The sequence below is a fragment of the Coregonus clupeaformis genome, chromosome 19 (genome assembly GCF_020615455.1).
Source record: "Coregonus clupeaformis isolate EN_2021a chromosome 19, ASM2061545v1, whole genome shotgun sequence".
NCBI classification, from domain to species: Eukaryota; Metazoa; Chordata; class Actinopteri; order Salmoniformes; family Salmonidae; genus Coregonus; species Coregonus clupeaformis.
This window is the reverse complement of record NC_059210.1, coordinates 23,317,257-23,335,454: the sequence shown is the minus strand read 5'-3', so window position 1 is coordinate 23,335,454 and position 18,198 is coordinate 23,317,257. Positions and strand designations below refer to the sequence as shown.

At 42.7% G+C, this 18,198-nt stretch overlaps 2 protein-coding genes across 5 annotated transcripts; both read right to left on the bottom strand.

Moving 5' to 3' along the window:
* Window positions 1-1,442: 1,442 nt before the first annotated feature.
* On the bottom strand, window positions 1,443-3,281 carry LOC121531851 (ADP-ribosylation factor-like protein 2-binding protein). Of its 3 annotated transcripts, none has more exons than XM_045227120.1 (4): window positions 2,966-3,281; window positions 2,684-2,753; window positions 2,501-2,562; window positions 1,443-2,403 (listed from the first exon to the last, which is right to left on the bottom strand). In XM_045227120.1, exons 1-4 carry the CDS (start codon window positions 2,973-2,975, stop codon window positions 2,252-2,254), a joined length of 294 nt encoding a protein of 97 aa, XP_045083055.1. In that variant the 5' UTR covers window positions 2,976-3,281; the 3' UTR covers window positions 1,443-2,251. The 3 variants fall into 3 exon arrangements, with proteins under 3 accessions (XP_045083055.1, XP_041693285.1, XP_041693286.1); XM_041837351.2 differs by having other exon boundaries at window positions 2,980-3,281; XM_041837352.1 differs by lacking the exon at window positions 2,966-3,281 and having other exon boundaries at window positions 2,656-2,747.
* A 100-nt stretch (window positions 3,282-3,381) lies between these two features.
* On the bottom strand, window positions 3,382-16,728 carry LOC121531850 (RING finger and SPRY domain-containing protein 1). Of its 2 annotated transcripts, none has more exons than XM_041837349.2 (15): window positions 16,290-16,728; window positions 15,179-15,713; window positions 14,488-14,540; window positions 11,702-11,814; window positions 7,748-7,874; window positions 6,778-6,836; window positions 6,575-6,641; window positions 6,344-6,475; window positions 6,123-6,238; window positions 5,772-5,915; window positions 5,565-5,676; window positions 5,310-5,412; window positions 4,897-5,049; window positions 4,658-4,762; window positions 3,382-4,540 (listed from the first exon to the last, which is right to left on the bottom strand). In XM_041837349.2, the coding sequence occupies exons 2-15, from the start codon at window positions 15,535-15,537 to the stop codon at window positions 4,444-4,446; spliced, it is 1,740 nt and encodes a 579-aa protein (XP_041693283.1). In that variant the 5' UTR covers window positions 15,538-15,713; window positions 16,290-16,728; the 3' UTR covers window positions 3,382-4,443. The 2 variants fall into 2 exon arrangements, with proteins under 2 accessions (XP_041693283.1, XP_041693284.1); XM_041837350.2 differs by having other exon boundaries at window positions 15,179-15,623.
* Between the last annotated feature and the right edge of the window lie 1,470 nt (window positions 16,729-18,198).

The window sequence follows — 18,198 nt, the reverse complement described above, 5'->3', positions numbered from 1 at the left end:
TACACACAATACCTCATAATGACAAAAGGCTTCTTAACAGCTTCAAGCCATAAGAATCCTGAAAATAAAATACAAAAATATCTCATTTACAAAAGTATTCACACCCCTGAGTTAATACATGTTAGAATCACCTTTGGCAGCGATTACAGCTGTGGACCTTTCTGGGTAAGTCTCTAAGAGCTTTGCACACCTGGATTTCCACATTATTCTTTCAAAGATTCTTCAAGCTCTGTCAAATTGATTGTTGATCATTGCTAGACAGCCATTTTCAAGTCTTGCCATATATTTTCAAGCCGATTTAAGTCAAAACATCACACACTCACATTCTATACTGTACATGCTCCCATACATAACCATTATGATCATATAATTCCTGGGAGGAACAAGCCAGTCACCACAACATTGGCCCTGTTGCACAAAGACCGAGGGCTAATAGTGTGTCTACCAGAGTTTATCAACAGTTTCACCATGCATAGGACATTAAAGCGTGTTTAAAGACATGTATCTATTGCCTTTTACAACACAGGAAATCAGTAGCCAGGTGACTCTAGACAATAAATATTCTCATCCTACCATTAATATTATTTTCACAAACATCATAGTTTGATGTAGGTCAGGAGTCAAACTTTATCGATATGTAGCATGTATGGCATGACAACAAATTATGAAAAATTAACTGTCTAAAAGCCAATACATCAATAGGGCTCATAGCTTTCACCTGGATTCACCTGGTCAGACTATGTCATGGAAAGAGCAAGTGTTCCTAATGTTCCTACTGCTTAGTCTGTCTAAAATGCATGACGTAAAAAAAAGACCCTTTGGTCAGGTGTTTGTTTTAGAAACTTCAGACATATAATAATAATAATAATATGCCATTTAGCAGACGCTTTTATCCAAAGCGACTTACAGTCATGCATGCATAAATTTTTGTGTATGGGTGGTCCTGGGGCTTGAACCCACTACCTTGGCGTTTCAAGCGCCGTGCTCTACCAGTTGAGCTACAGAGGACCACAATATTACACATTATGTGTAATGATGTAAAAATCACAGATACAAAACTCAAAGTCATTGAGTTCACAAATCAATACAAAACCTTAGACACATTCCCATTGCAAACCTGCAACAGTTCAAACACAAAAGCAGGGGACAAGACAGACATGATAACCTTTCCAATAAGTTTGTTGTTTAGTCCTAAGCTAACTTGTAGTCCCCTGTGAATGGCGAGCATGGGCAAGACATGAACACTTATCTTCTGTCACCAGCAGCACTTCACTATTTGACATGAATGTGTATGTTTGGGGATGATTCTTCATTAGTTACTTCGGTTCTGTTGTTCTGGAGGTGATGGGTTTAGAGGTTTTAGAGCTGAGCGACCTCACCACTAGGCCATCACTGAGGTCCAGCCCTCAGCCCTCCCTCTCCTGAAGACAGAGAATGCCATCTCCATTTTGAGGTAGTCCATTTTATTTTTCTAATACTTCTATGAGTTGGCAAACAAACTGTAAGGGTGCACACTGGCACCTAGAGTGTTTTGTTTGAACAGGTATAAAGCCAAGGTTGGCGATTTACTGCCACCTGCACTTATGGAATGTTTCCTCACAAGTGGATGGAATCATGTGATCCTTCCTTAACCCATAGGAAGTCCCACCCAGTTGACTACTTCAAAATGGTGAAAGTCCTCAACGGCGCTGCCCATACTAAACTGTCTTTTGGACACTAGAGTCCTCCACCTATCTCTATGTTTCTGAGACACAACAACATACACCACATACAGGAGACACAATCCTCTCTAACAAATCATTAGTGCAGATCCTAGGTTAGAAACATTCTGGGTTGTTACTCACTACTCTGTAGTCAATTAACAGTTCCTTGAAGGCCATGAAGTCTGTAAAAGTAAGCAACGTGTTGAAGATGTCCCCTGACACTTCATCTTTGTGCTACCTTAAACAAAAAATATATATTTGTGAAACGAGAACCAATACATGTTGCGCTCTGCAGTGAGGTGTACTTGGTTTACAAGGGGCAATGTACCACCTAGTGGCAGCATGTAAAGTTACTCCTGAGGGAAAATTTACTTTAGTAAATTGTTAAATGTGCGCATGTTGAAACAGAGAATCCTCTCAATCAGCTGTTGCTCAAGGCGTTTCTCAAGCATCTAAATCTGAGGAGGTTGAAGTAAACAGAATATGTATGATCGAGATATACTTTCACATAGATACGTTTTTTAAAGACGCTCTACCGTACATGACAGTTAGTTAAAATAAGGGAGGCAGATTAACATTAACACTGCAATTACATATTTGTTGAAGATGGGTGTGTAGGTGAGTTTGTTCTCCTCTGAGTCATCAAACTCCAGGTAGTGTTTCTCCATGAAGCGCTGGTGCAGGTGCTGGAAGTCATCCTCTGAGGTGGAAATTGTGTAACATTAGCAATCCATTTAACATTTACACACTGAAACATGTCTAGACCGACACAAAACACTGTCTTGTGTCCAATTTACCCATGATGAGGTCTTCAATACTCCCAATGACAGCATCAAAGGCAGCATCAACATCTGATGAGCTGGTGAGGATAAAACATACCGTAGTCGGCAACCAAACACTATAAACCATCATGACAATGATAATTCCCTTCTAACTTCGCTACCTCACTCACTTCCTCAGACACAGACGGACACACATACTTTGAAACAGAAAAAGTATCCTCCTCTAAGTCCACCATTTCAACGATGTTCTCTCCACCACCCAGCATATCTAAAAATAAATAAATAAGACATTATGCATAGAATTAGGATTACAATAGGATCTCAATGAAATAGCATTTCAACACATTAGCTATCTAGCCTAACGGTAGCTAACGTTTAATTAGCATGCAAACAAGTTTTCACATTAAAGTCTAACGTAAGCTCAGCAATAGATAGCAATCATTGCCATATTTCTCCGACTTTATTTTTTATATGATTTACAATTTGTCATGTACTTCGCTCTTTAACGTCCATTCTAAATCTACTTAGCTAGCAAGCTAACGTGTCATTCTGTCTTGATTTTCGGTAATCGCGTCCAAGGCAACAAATAACCAAGACAACGAAGAAAAAAAAACGCTCCCTTCAGTAAATTCAGTCCGGTGAGGAAACAGATCCCAGCTAATAATTTTCGGGAGTACAGTATGGTCAGGCTCTCAACATCGTTTGAACTGAAATGAATGTTAAATGTTTAAGTTAATAGGTCCTTTATTGCAATCATGGACTAAATGTATTTTCCTTTTCGTCCCATGATAATGCGGCATGGCAGACATCATACATTCTGACTGACGATGCGTTTACTGGTGATGTAGCTAGCCTGCTAACTCATGTAAATAAAATTGGCATCTTTGACAAGCAACTATGCAACACAATACATTTATTACAAATATCATAATCCAGAAAACAATGATTATTCAGTAAATCACATGTGACCCCTGGGGCTACTCCATTAAAGACATAGATACAATTTTACTTTCAACTCTTAATTTCTTCCATGACTAATTAATTGTCTGGAATGGACTGGAGACAATTGGTCCTCCATATATGCACACTTTGACCAAATGTGTAGTTTCTTCTGACAACATCCTAGGATTGTTTGAATAATTTTCCACAACCACGTCATGCTATACTGTTTAAAACGATCCCAATTAGCTTTGATTTCAATAACTTAATTTCATTAAATTTAGTTTTAATTGTAGACAAATATAATAGTATTTTGAATAACAGTTATTTTGTTAAATTTGAAATCTCTTTTATAACAGCATGGTTATTCAATCAACCCAGAAATGCATCAAGTAGAGGAGAGATGGACACATATCTGTGCTCAGTTAGTATTGTATGATTGAGCAGGGCCTTAACATCATTATCACCGCCAACTGAGCCAACCAAGGATGTCTCTTCGTTGTTGTTGTGCCTTTACGTATAGTCAGAATAAAACAAGAGAATCACAGATACATGTAAAACATCTGAGCAGAGATACACAGGACACATTGACCAGAGCCTAAGGGAGGGAACATTAGGCAGATCCATGTGCAGACACTGTGTGAGTTTATGACATTAAGATTGATGGGGTGATTCTGGAAATGCTGCTGCCTGGTAATGTCTCTAATTGTCTTCCTCCCACTTCCCCCTCACTCTCCAAGCACTTTTTTGTTCTCAGGGTGTGGGGCCCATCTCCTCACAGAGAGAACGATTCATGGAGTGCAGCAGAAGAAAAGGTTACCCCTCCCTGTCCTATTCTCCCTACACTATCCCCCACACTGTATCTCTCCTGGAGGTCTTTGTCAGGTCCCATCACTCCCTCCTCACATTAGGCTCAGGGTCCGATCAGGGATCCTGGCACAGCCTCACGGGTTGATTCCTGGGATAAAGATGATTGGAGGAGGGGAGGAGCGTTCATGTCCTGGTTTGGAGGTGATGTGTCAGGACACGTGTGAGATGAGTCTGACACGTGTCAAGATGTCCTGGCGACACAGCGGGCACGTCTCCAGCTGTAAGGCACACTCCATACACATCCCACTAAGGAAACAGACACAAACACACACAGAGACCACGTAAGGAGCTGTAACACACAGGCAAATAGCTAGATACTCAATATAGGTATAAGGGGTGAAACAGAGAGGGAAGTTGTTGTACCTGTGTCCGCAGGGTCTCAGCTCTGTATCAGCCATCTGGTCACAGCAGAGGGTGCAGCAGTTGTCTCTGATGCTCACCTGCTTGAGCAGGGCCAGGCGCCGGTGTCTGAGGAAAACACACAAGCACAAACAGTTACTAAATGTTACATGGGAGTTCACATAATGTGCATTTGTCCTGTTCAACTAGTGATCATTTAGAGCCTAACAATTTTGCTCAAGGTTCCATTAGCTCAGACTTACCTGGGAAGGATAATCTTCTCATCAGATGCCAGCGAGGCAAAGTCATTGAAGGTGCTGAACTTGACAGACGGGGGATGGCGGAAGGGCTTCGCCCCAAAGTTAAACTCACATTGTTGGTAGGACATGAAACTTGCTGCTGCAAAGAAGCCAGACCTGGAAAAAGAAAGGAAGTAGAAAGACTAAAGTAAGTGGAAGAATAGTATGAAAAAATGTATGCACTCACTAACTGTAAGTCGCTCTGGATAAGAGCGTCTGCTAAAATGACTAAAGCATTTTTAAAAATAGGGAGGATATTGGATGTGGCAGTGAGTTACTGAAATGTACAGTATGTGAATATGTTAATACATGTGTGGGGTGCACTTTGGATTATGGCCAGAAAATGGAGCAAGCAGGAGTAGGGTGTGTATACTCACGTTGCTGAGGAAAACACCTGCTTCTCTGGGGGGAGCTGATGTCCATTCAGGTAGAAAAGCATCTGCTTCTTACTGAGGTCCAGTAGGAAACCTATGGCATCTCCTACAGATCAAAGAAAGTGTAAGGCTTAAGCATATACTTGTAAGGGACAGTAGTTTGGTAACAAATGTGTGTAAGTCGAGGTGTTGACAGACATCTCCCCATTACAGCCTGAGCTACAACATGATACTGTATGGAGTTTGGGGTGCACTTACCCTCTTTCCAGCAGGGGTGGGAGTGTGGTTTACTGCGAGCGTTGTACCAGATTAGCTGCCTGCAGCCATCATATGCACACGAGTATTCATCATCTCCTATCCCATAGCCCTCCTGAAGCACACACATTGTGGCATTCAGTCTCTAGCATAAATAGCATAAATAAACACTGCTTGCTGTGTGTATCAGTAAAGCATGTGAGCACATACATGGTTAAGGAACTTGCTGTCCTTGGTGGCCCAGCCAATCTGCATGACCCCTGAGGTGACCACTGTGACCTCATAGTACCACACGCCTGAGTCCACACAGAAGGTACAGCGGACACTCTCAAAGGAGGACGCGTCGCAGCGTGCCTTGGGAGAGGGGAGAAAAGGGCAGATCCATTATCTCTATGAAACAGGATTATGATACTGATCAGTATAATACTGGCATTTAGATGACGAACATAAAGTATAATCACTTCGTGTGTGTGCAACACAGTGCACCTATAGACAGTTGCGTAGAGATTATTCTAGTCACACTGCTCTGTCAGGCTTGTTACAGAGAGAGGCCCCCCTCACCTCCAGTCCACTGGGAGAGATCTTGAGATACTCGCTGACGTCGTTGCTGTTCAGCATGGCGTTGATGTTGCTCAAGTTCACCTTCTCATAGGTGAACTGACGGCCATCTTTCAGGACTGAGGAGACAGGATAGAGGGAATATTAAGTCAGTCAGTCATACACAACAACATAGTGTGTGGATGAGAACTGTCCTCCCTAACATGATGTAGCCTACTACTCACAGAGGTTATCCAGGCTCCATTGGGAACAGAAGCCGACCTGGCGCTTCAGGTAGTCTGTGTGGTCAGCCCACAATTCCAGAATCCCCAGCCGGTCACTTATACACGACTCAGACACTGTTAGCTTGTTCTCACCTGCAAAAGGGAAATAGAACAGCTACTAGTCCATTTCATGGCCAGTGGGTTAGCATAGCAACCTTCAGAAGGATGTGCAGGATAAGGGGACAAACTTACTGGTCTGAGAGAACTTCTCCAAGGCTATGAGAGCAAAGAGCATTACAGTAGGATGGGCCTCAGAACTCTGGGAACAGATGTTCAGATCAATTAGACAAGGTCTCAGCCTCATTCTACAGAAAAACTACATGCAACCCAAGTTTATGACTATTGGCAGCGCAACAGCATTTGTGTGGTTCTACATGTTTGGCGTGTTCTCTCACCAGGCTCTCCAGCAGGTACCCCAGGGTTCCAGGGCTCAGGAGTCCAATGCTGGCTGGACCTGAGAGATGAGACATATGGAGTGGGCGTTAGGTGAAGGAACAATGCTAAGAGCCACAGTAAAAGCACAGGATTGCACCCAAAAAATTATTAAAAACCCCCCACAATATTATGTCTCACATGCGCCGAATACAACGGGTGTAGACTTCACCGTGAAATGTTTGCTTACGAGCCCTTCCCAATGATGCAGAGTTAAAAAAGAATAATACAAAGAAAAATAGTAACACTCAACGCTTCCAGAGAAAGACAAAGTGTAGTTCACAGTTTGGGGTGTAAACAAACAGACATTGAATAGTAGAGGCAACCCCTGTTGGGTATGTCAGAGACTGTGTTGTCTCACCCTGGCCACCCTCTTCCCAGGCCAGTGCTGCAGGCTCAGCAGAACTGTCAGAGCAAAGACAGAGCACTTTGGCCATGTCATGACAGGCATACAACTCAAACCTGCAGGATCAGCTCTTTCAGTTCACAATGACCATTTGGTATGCTAAATTCTGGTTGGGCAACTAGGGTCAAATAACCTGAGGCGTTTGAGAGCATTTGCATACATATTCACACTGTTGATTATGTGAGTTCAAGAGTGTGTGTGTGTGTCTGTAAGAGAAAGTGTGTGTGGGGTTTGGTTTTACCATCCTTGTGGGGACCAGAAGTCCTCACAAGTTTAGTAAAACAAGAAACATTCGGACAAGTGGGGACATTTCGCCAGTCCCCAAAAGGAAAAATACTTTCTTAGGCTTAATGGTTAGGTTTACAATTAGGGTTAGGGGTTAGATTTAGGGTTTTGGGCGTAAGGTTAAGGTTAGGTTAAGAAAAATAGGATTTTGAATGGGAATCATTCGTTTGGTCCCCAAAAGGATAGTAAAACAAACTTGTGTGTGTAAGAGATGAGGGAGATCAGGTTGCATCCACCCTCACCAGCCAGTTTCTCAGCCAGGCAGCCCAGTACAGCTGTAGTGTTGCGGTGCTTAGAAGGGATGACGGCATCCTGGCGGGCCACAGTGGCACTCAGGCTCAGCATCTCGGACAGCTTCTGTAGAGCATCCTGACAAAGGAAGGGAAACGAGCACTGTTTTGAAAGCCCTACAAAGCGAAACACTGTCTCTTGAAATCTACTTCATCTTCTTTTCTTTCATAATACAGTGCCTTCAGAAAGTATTCATACCCCTTGACTTATTCTACCTTTTGTTGTGTTACAGCCTGAATTCAAAATTGATTACATTTTTCCCTCACCCATTTACACAAAATACTCCACAATGACAAAGTGAAAACATGTTTTTAGAAATGTTGGCAGATTTATTGAAAATGAAATACAGAAATCTAATTTACATAAGTATTCACACCCGAGTCAATATTTTGTAGAAGCACCTTTGGCAGCAATTACAGCTGTGAGTCTTTCTGGATAAGTCTAAGAGCTTTCCACACCTGGATTGCGCAGCATTTGCCCATTATTCTTTTAAGAATTCTTCAAGCTCTATCAAATTAGCTGTTGGTCATTGCTAGAAAACCATTTTTCAGGTCTTGCCATAGTTTCAGAAGTAGATTTAAGTCAAAACTCTAACTCAGCCACTCAGGAACATTCACCGTCTTCTTGGAAAGCAACTCCAGCGTAGATTTGGCCTTGTGTTTTAGGTTATTGTCTTGCTGAAAGGTGAATTCATCTCCCAGTGTCTGGTGGAAAGCAGACTGAATCAGGCTTTCCTCTAGGATTTTGCATGTGCTTAGCTCCATTCCATTTCTTTTTTATCCTGAAAAACTCCCCAGTCCTTAACGATTACAAGCATACCCATAACATGATGCAGCCACCACTATGCTTTAAAATATGGAGCGTGGTACTCAGTAATGTTGTATTGGATTTGCCCCAAACATAACTTTTTGTCCTAAATACAAAAGGTTAATTGCTTTGCCACATTTTTTGCAGTATTACTTTAGTGACTTGATGCAAACAGGATGCATGTTTTGGAATATTTTTATTCTGTACAGGCTTCGTTCTTTTCACTCTGTCAATTAGGTTAGTATTGTGGAGTAACTACAATGTTGATCCATCCTCATTTTGTTCCTATCACAGCCATTAAGCTCTATAATTGTTTTAAAGTCACCATTGGCCTGGCCTCATGGTTAAATCCCTGAGCGGTTTCCTTCCTCTCTGGCAACGGAGTTAGGAAGGACGCCTGTATCTTTGCAGTGACTGGGTGTATCAATACACCATCCAAAGTGTAATTAATAACTTCACCATGCTCAAAGGGATATTCAATGTCTGCTTTTTGTATTTGTATCTACCAATAGGTGCCCGTCTTTGCGAGGCATTGGAAATCCTCCCTGGGCTCTGTGGTTGAATCTGTGTTTGAAATTCACTGCTTGACTGAGGGACCTTACAGATAATTGTATGGTGTGGGGTACAGAGACGAGGTTGTCAATCAAAAATCATGTTAAACACCATTATTGCACACAGAGTGAGTTGGGGTACAGAGACGAGGTTGTCAATCAAAAATCATGTTAAACACCATTATTGCACACAGAGTGAGTTGGGGTACAGAGACGAGGTTGTCAATCAAAAATCATGTTAAACACCATTATTGCACACAGAGTGAGTCCATGCAATGTATTATGTGACTTGTTAAGAAATGTTTTACTCCTGAACTTACTTATGCTTGCCATAACAAAAGGATTGAATATGTAATGACTCAAGACATTTCAGCTTTTCATTTTTAATTAATAATAATTAATAACATAATTCCACTTTCACATTATGGGGTATTGTGTGTAGGCCAGTGACAAAACATCTCTATTTAATACATTCTAAATTCAGGCTGTAATGCAACATGTGGAAAAAATCAAAGGGTGTGAATACTTTCTGAAGGCTCTGTACACACTGACTGTACAAAACATAGGAACACCTTACTAATATTGAGTTGCACCCCCTTTTGCCCTCAGAACAGCCTCAATTCGTTGGGTCACGGACTCTACAAGGTGTCGAAAGTGTTCCACAGGGATGCTGGCCCATGTGGACTCCAATGCTTCCCACAGTTGTGTCATGTCGGCTGGATGTCCTTTGGTTGGTGGACCATTCTTGATACACACGGAAAACTGTTGAGCGTGAAAAACCTAGCAGCGTTGCAGTTCTTGACACACTCAAACCGGTGAAGGTAAGATGCACCAGATCTTATTTAGGGGCTTCATAGCAAAGGGGGTGAATACATATGCACGCACCACTTTTCCATTATTAATTTTTTTGAATTTTTGGAAACAAGTAATTTTTTTCATTTCACTTCACCAATTTTGACTATTTTGTGAATGTCCATTATATGAAATACAAATAAAAATCCATTAAAAATTACAGGTTGTAATGCAACAAAACAGGAAAAACGCCAAGGGGGATGAATACTTTTGCAAGGCACTAAGATACACTACATGACCAAAAGTATGTGGAACATCTCATTCCAAAATCATGGGCATTAATATGGAGTTGGTCCTCCCTTTGCTGCTATAACAGCCTCCACTGTTCTGGGAAGGCTTTCGACTAGATGTTGGAACATTGCTGCGGGTACTTCCTTCTTTTCAGCCACAAGTGCATTAGTGAGGTCGAGCACTGATGTTGGGAGATTAGGCCTGGCTCGCAGTTGGCGTTCAAATTCATCCCAAAGGTGTTCGATGGGGTTGAGGTCAGGGCTCTGTGCAGGCCAGTCAAGCTCTTCCACACCGATCTCGACAAAACATTTCTGTATGGACCTCGCTTTGCACAACTTTACAGTTGGCACTATGCATTGGGGCAGGTAGCGTTCTCCTGGCATCCGCCAAATCCATATTTGTCCGTCGGAGTGCCAGATGGTGAAGCATGATTCATCACTCCAGTTTCCACTGCTCCAGAGCCCAATGGCGGCAAGCTTTACACCACTCCAGCCGACGCTTGGCATTGCGCATGGTGATCTTATGCTTGTGTGCGGCTGCTCGGCCACGGAAACCCATTTCATGAAGCTCCCGACGAACAGTTATATTGCTGACGTTGCTTCCAGAGGCAGTTTGGAACTCAGTAGTGAGTGTTGCGGTCTCTTTTTGTGAACTTGTGTGGCCTACCACTTCACGGCTGAGCCGTTGTTGCTCCGACACGTTTCCACTTCACAATAACAGTACTTACAGTTGATTGGGGCAGCTCTAGCAGGGCAGAAAGTTGACGTACTGACTTGTTGGAAAGGTGGCATCCTATGACGGTGCCATGTTGAAAGTCACTGAGCTCTCCAGTAAGGCCATTCTATTGCCAATGTTTGTCTATGAAGATTGCATGGCTGTGTGCTCGATTTTATACACCTGTCAGCAACGGGTGTGGCTAAAATAGCTGAATCCACTAATTTGAAGGGGTGTCCACATACTTTTGTATATATAGTGTATATCCTCAGTTTGTTTGATACTTTTCAGTTTCTTCTCCTTTTTGCACTTGTCAGTCATGATTGTATGTTAACATGTGTTTGTATCTCTATTTTGTATCACAAACTTACCTACTGGCCTTACAAGCCATCAAATCTCCATCCTACCCCCATGTGCTCCTGTGTCCTTGTACTGTGCCTTTTAGTTAGTTAATAAATACCCTGAACTGGAAACCTTGTCTCCAACCATCATTCCTGCATTTTACAGATACCATAGTGGCAACATCACTCCTCAACCCTAGTCCTTTTTAGTAACTATCAATTCCCCCCTCACTACTGGAACATGAGCTTGGTATGTTGTAATCAGCTGCTCTCAAGGAGTGTCTTAAGAGTGGGTGGTCATGCTTTGGGAAGTTGAGTTTTGAATTTGAGTTCTGTGTAGGCATTAGGCAAGGAAGACAGATCTTGGAGGCATTACACAGAAGAGACCCAGATGGTAACTAGTACTCACTTTGGTGGGCAGTGGGCACTCGTCAAGCAGCAGGGTAATCACAGCTGGTCCCAGTGGGTCGTCCAGCGGTATCACCCGGATCAGAGACTGGACCACCTCCAACCAGCCGTCATCTTCGGGTGGCACAGGGGGTGGGGTTAGCAGGGGACAGCAAAACTGGTTAATTAACAGCCTCTTTGGAGTTGTCACACTAGATACAGATATGTGCTGTCTGAGGTTTAGTGTCTAAACATGTCTGCTTGGAGGCTTTCTTATGCATCACTCAACTGGCCAGAAACTCAATTACTGAAAGTTGAAAGTGAGGTATTGTTTTGGGTTTCTCTTCCCCCTAGCCTTCCTTAATTCAAACGAATCAACTCATTTCCAACCTTTCCTTGTGATAAAACTATGCAACTCTTTTAACTTCTGTGGCAAAAGCAGCATATAAGGCGGATGGATGTATTTTGGGCATTTCCATGTAAAAGGACCCATGAACAGCAACAGTTCATAGGAGTATATGAAATTGGGTGTCAAATGAAAGCTAAGCGTCTATATTGAGAAATTAAGCCATATACATCTTTCAACCATTTTACATCCTACAAATTAGGAATAAGTAAAGGCTTTTATTTCTAGTAAAACAGATGGAAAAGGGCTCTTAGAAAACATCCACCAGATAAAGTCTGAAGGTATTAGAAATACATCAAAACACAATTTTGAAGTAAAGGCCCCTGCAAACTACACTGAACAAAAATAAACGCAACATGCAACAATTTCAAAGATTATACTGAGTTACAGTTCATATAAGGAAATCAGACAATTGAAATAAATTAGGCCCTAATCTATGGATTTCACGACTGGGAATACAGATATGCATCTGTTAGTCACAGATACTGTACCTAAAAAAAAAAAGGTAGGGGTGTGGATCAGAAAACCAGTCAGTATCTGGTGTGACCACCATTTGCCTCATGCAGCGCAACATCTCCTTCGCATTGAGTTGAACAGGCTGTTGATTGTGGCCTGTAGAATGTTGTCTCACTCCTCTTCAATGGCTGTGCGAAGTTGCTGGATATTGGCGGGAACTGGAACACGCTGTCGTAAACGTTGATCCAGAGCATCCCAAACATGCTTAATGGATGACGTGTCTGGTGAGTATGCAGGCCATGGAAGAACTGGGACATTTTCAGCTTCCAGGAATTGTGTACAGATCCTTGCAACATGGATCTGTGCATTATCATGCTGAAACTTTACAGTTGGCACTATGCATTGGGGCAGGTAGCGTTCTCCTGGCATCCGCCAAACGCAGATTCGTCCGTCGGACTGCCAGATGGTGAAGCGTGATTCATCACTCCAGACAACGCATTTCCACTGCTCCAGAGTCCAAAGGCGGCGAACATTACACCACTCCAGCCGACGCATGGCATTGCGCATGGCGATCTTAGGCTTGTGTGCGGCTGCTCGGCAATGGAAACACATTTCATGAAGTTCCTGACGAACAGTTATTGTGTTGATGTTGCTTCCAGAAGCAGTTTGGAACTTGGTAGTGATTGTTGCAAACGTGGACAGACGATTTTTACGCTCTAATTGCTTCCGCACTCGGCGGTCCTGTTCTGTGAACTTTTGAGCGCTACCACTTCGCGGCTGAGCAGTTGTTGCTCCTAGACGTTTCCACTTCACAATAACAGCACTTACAGTTGACCGGAGCAGCTCTAGCAGGGCAGAAATGTGACGAACTGACATGTTGGAAAGGTGGCATCCTATGAAGGTACCACGTTGAAAGTCACTGAGCTCTTCAGTACGGGCCATTCTGCAGCCAATGTTTGTCTATGGAGATTGCATGGCCGTGTCATCAATTTATACACCTGTCAGCAACGGGTGTGGCTGAAATAGCTGAACCAACTAATTTGAAGGGGTGTCCACATACCTTTGGCCATGTAGTGTAGTTGTATGGTTTGTTCAACTTTGTTTGGCATACATTTTAAAGTTACAAAATCTGAGTCTCAGCGTAATTCCGATAACGTGGTATTGTCCTTTTACAGATATCCACAACATCAGTGTGTAATATTGGAAAAATCCCACTCCTATTCCTGATAACAGGCCCAGGAATAACACCATTCTACCCTCCCCATAGCAGTGACTCAACACCTTACTGCCCTGCTCCAAACCTACCACTCTCTCTCAACCATCAAAAGAACAGATGCACTTATAAATAAAGTAAACAGCACACAGCCGTGGCAACGAGGGGAGAGACAGGCTGGCGGGGAAGGATACGGTTGTTAAAACTCAGTTAGGCCCTGCTAGATCCACCTCTGAAACCAGCCAAAGAGAGGCTCAGACCTGCCACTCACTGTCCCCAAGAACTAGCACAATGCTCTGGCACTATGGGTCTGGTTCTCAAAATTAGTAGCATTAATACGGAATAGTAAAACATTACAAGCAAGTCTCAATAATGTAGAATGAACACAATCTTGCTGTGGGATCGGGTGAAATTGTCATGACTAATAGGCAGGTGCAAAGTTTAGAGACTGAATGGGAAGCCTGCATTAGTATCATTGTGTGGGCTAGAAGAGCCTTGAACAAAGAGTAATGACTGGCAAAGCCTGGGCAACCTTATGATCCACTAGTTATCGATATCCAGAGGTTACAGCTGCCAAGAGGACACACTAATTATTTCATTTGACACAGAGGAGACAGCCACAGAGGACAGAGTTCCTCTTACGGTTCTAAATCATACTGAAGAAAATGAACAATCTTTGAGAAACTTATCCTGAAATCCATGTATTACATCACCATATAAGGACATGTCTTACCCGTTTCTGCCATCTCATGCAGCGTGATCATGGAGTAGGGGGGCTCTTGGTCGCTGAAAAAAACAACGTGATTGTGAACAGAGAATCTTGTGACAGTGAAGCTAAATCATCACCTGTAATGTGTGTGGGTGCATTGTTACGTCTCTTGCTCTAAGTAGTTACGAAATTCAGATGACAAGCCAGAGGCAAAGTGGAACAGTGTGACGGATGGGTGTGCGGCTGCAACTGTTGAGGATGTTGTTTTGCCCGCTAGCAAGGCTGGCCCATCGGCCTCCCTCATCTTGCCTATAAATCTGACCAATGACAGCAGACCTACTGCTCCCTTGGGAACTCCTCCTGGAGGAGAATCTGTCTCTGCTCACAGGTTCAAGTCCTTCATCATTTGATAGTAAAATCAGACCCAGACCTCTATAGCTCTGAGGAAGCATTCTGTCAGCCTAAACACTATTGACAGGGTTCTGAGGGAGCAGAGGAGGCTGTCTGGAGGATAGCAACACCTCAATGACCAACAAGCTTGTTCCAAGATGTAAGCCTATCCCGAGTGAGAGTTTACACACCCCTCAAACATCTTAAGACAAGGGAGGTGTGTGCTGTGAATGTCTGCAGTCTACAGTCCTCACGCATAAAAGTTTATTATGCATGCCATGTCCACTTGCTTGGTTGGGAATTAGACTACATTTCAAACACTTACTTGTCAACTAGAGTCCTGATCACAGCTAGTGTGTCCAGCACCAGCCCATCCACGTTTAGTTTCTTCCGGCGGGGTTCATGGGGTCCCCGCCCACGCCGCGGGGGTCTGACAGGGTCCCGGGGCCGACTGCTTCGCGCCTCAGGGGGATCGCCAGTGGGGTGATCAACTCGTCTGAGTTGCCTGCGAGCTGCCGATCCATCCTCCACATCACTTTCTTCTCTACAAACGCAGCTGTTTCCCATAGTTCCGGTTGTCCCGAGGCTTTCCCAAAACTGTAGTGATAACTGCTCCAAAGAGAGCAGCAGAACCTGCGCAAGGCTCCTGCTGGCACAGAATCCAATCCAGCTAGCTACTATCATATCATTTGGATCACTGGTGGAGGCGTCTCATGATGATCCGGGTGGGGACGTCAGTCATGGTGCTACTGCTGATGGATGGCAGATAGCTAGGAGGGAGTAGCACAGATCAGCAGTGCTACAGTGAGCAAAAACCATCCTACTGGATGGAAGTCCACGTGCACTTCCCAAACTCTAACCTGTGTAAAAGAACATGTATAGAAAGAATAGCTACATGTTGAAGAAAAACAAAATACTCGGCAAAATAAAATTATGTAGCTAACGTTATCTAGTGTTGCTGATTAACGCTACATAACATTACTACCAAACATTATAGACGAATGTTTGGCACAGTTATATTTCAGTGAAATGTAGCTGACTAGTTAACTAACGTTAGTTTGCTATGACCAACTTACGCCAAGGATACATTGACTGGCTGTAACAGCCATGTTGAAACTGCTAATGAATTACCTAGGGACCCCACTTGTACTAGCTAGTTAATTAACGTTAGTTATATCTGACTGAGCGAAGTTATTGAACTGAAACTAGCTAGAATTAGTTTACCAAATTAGCACACTAACGTTAACCTGTTGATGCCAGATAGTTAGCTAACATAAATAGTTAACATTAGCCATTTCCCACACCCCCATGTTACACGATAACTAGAAATATGGCTAGGCTAGCAACATTAGCTAATGTTGGTTCTCATGAGATGCTTGTTGGTTCTACGTTAGTAGCAACGTTAACGAAAAATAGCTCGCAAGCTAGCTACTTACCTAGCAAATGCGCTAGTAGTGTCCTCGGTTAGCTAACGTTAGTTAACTATAACAATAAATTGTCAGGATGAACAGGCCTCTGAAAAGCTTCACGAAAAAAGCGTTTATGTTAGGTTAGCTAGCTAACGTGTAGCCTACCTTGCTAGTTAGCTAGCCATAAAAAAAAGGGACCTTGCTAGCGCGAGCTGGCAAACTAGAACAAGCTAGTTAACGTTCACATTTAATCCACTCTTTCTTGATTCAATCGAGTATACGCCCTCAAACCCCTTTGTTTAATTTCGTTGACGGCTGTACTGATAGCTAGCTAATTCCGTAGTGTCAGCTATCCCCCATCTGATCAGCTGTCACCAGGACAGGAGGAGCTCGATGCGCGCTTCGCTATTGTATTGTACTAGCACAGAGTTTCTAAACTACTGTCTTTGGTACGATGCCTATGGATGAGCGCGGTCAGAGACCTAACCTCAAGTGATTTTAAATGTATATGTCATTTGGACTGGAAGCTATTGAACATTTGATCTGTACGTAAATTAATAACCACAGCTGTAATATAATAAATATTTGTAGAAAATCAACAGGGAGGAATTTTGAAAAAATTAAAGGTGTACCTTTGATAAGAGAGGTCATGGAACCACCGCAATTGTCTGTAGATCTGCAGCTCATATGGAGAGTGAGCTATTGAAAATTAGACCTATCACAGGTAATATTCATATAAAATCTGTGAAATTAAAAATTGCAATTATATAATGGGTGTACTGTGGAGGTCAAGTGGTTTTAGATGTACATGTCATTTGGACTGGAAGCTATTGATTATTAGATCTGTAGGCCTACGTGAATGAATATCCAAAGCCATAATAGGATACATATTTGTAGAAAATCAAAGGGAGGGAATTTTGAAAAAGTAATTTGCTTTGATTAGAGGTCAGCGAACACACCACACTTGTCTGTAAAAAAAGAAGAAAAAAAAGAAGGATGTTTTATTGTCACATACACCAGATAGGTGCAGTGAGATGTGCTGTTTTAGGGTCAGCCATAGTAGTACTGTGCCCCTGGAGCAAATGTAGATCTCTAGCACATTCAAGTTCAAGTTGTTACTGATATCCCATATGGCAGTCGAAGACACTGAAATACATGGATATTACAATACATACACAATAACAACACATTCAAGTTTAAATCACAAGTGAAATTCATGACAATTTGTACATTCAGGAGTTTTGTGGATTAATTTGCATAGGTATGGAATGGGCGACTTTTTATATCTCTCAATCCTGGACTCCTGGCCTGTGGAATTGAGAGCAGATGTGTACTGCGGCAGGATCTGCTTGACACTTGTCCTCGGCAGGCAGGTAACCAGTCTCTGAAGGGGAACTTGAACAGTAAGACAGAAAAGTCTGCTTGCTACAAGCTCTCAAAGTCTCACATCCGAATTAGGCATTCATCCATGTTTCTCAAGCGTCAAATACTGACTTGTATCACGGGTGACCTGCCTGAAAGTCCAGGCACAGTTTCTCTCTTCATTAAGTGAGGGCAGTGATAGTGAAGTCAGAGCATTGTTGTATCCAGGATATTCTATGCCGAGGATGATTCTGCAAGCATGCTTCTGGATACGCTCAAGTTGGTCAGAAAGGGCTTGAGTTAAGTTAGCCCAATAATGGACTAAAAGCCTAACCCTACTCCTTACATGTTCTGTTTAGAGGCAAATTGGCTCTGACAACCAAAACAGCCAAAAGTATTTTTACATAAAATCCATAAAAAATAAATGTCAATTGTCAAAATGTAATTGTTGTGGGAAAAAAACAAAGTTGGTTTAAGATATCTAGATTTCTAATTTGAGATAAAAATGTAGTTTTTCTGCAAACGCCAGGTTCTGCTGATTGCACTTTTAAGACGGTCCCTTACCCGCGAGTGC

Excerpts from the sequence above, each read along its gene's own strand:
- LOC121531851 (XM_041837351.2), bottom strand. Across the intron at positions 2,563-2,683 it reads GATACTTTTTCTGTTTCAAA|CTCATCAGATGTTGATGCTG; the intron begins GTATGTGTGTCC and ends TATCCTCACCAG. Across the intron at positions 2,404-2,500 it reads TATTGAAGACCTCATCATGG|AGGATGACTTCCAGCACCTG; the intron begins GTAAATTGGACA and ends TTTCCACCTCAG.
- LOC121531850 (XM_041837349.2), bottom strand. The coding sequence starts at position 15,537 with ATGATAGTAGCTAGCTGGATTGGATTCTGTGCCAGCAGGAGCCTTGCG. Across the intron at positions 7,875-11,701 it reads AGTGCCCACTGCCCACCAAA|GATGCTCTACAGAAGCTGTC; the intron begins GTGAGTACTAGT and ends TTCCTTTGTCAG. Across the intron at positions 5,916-6,122 it reads TCTCTCCCAGTGGACTGGAG|GCACGCTGCGACGCGTCCTC; the intron begins GTGAGGGGGGCC and ends CCCTCTCCCAAG.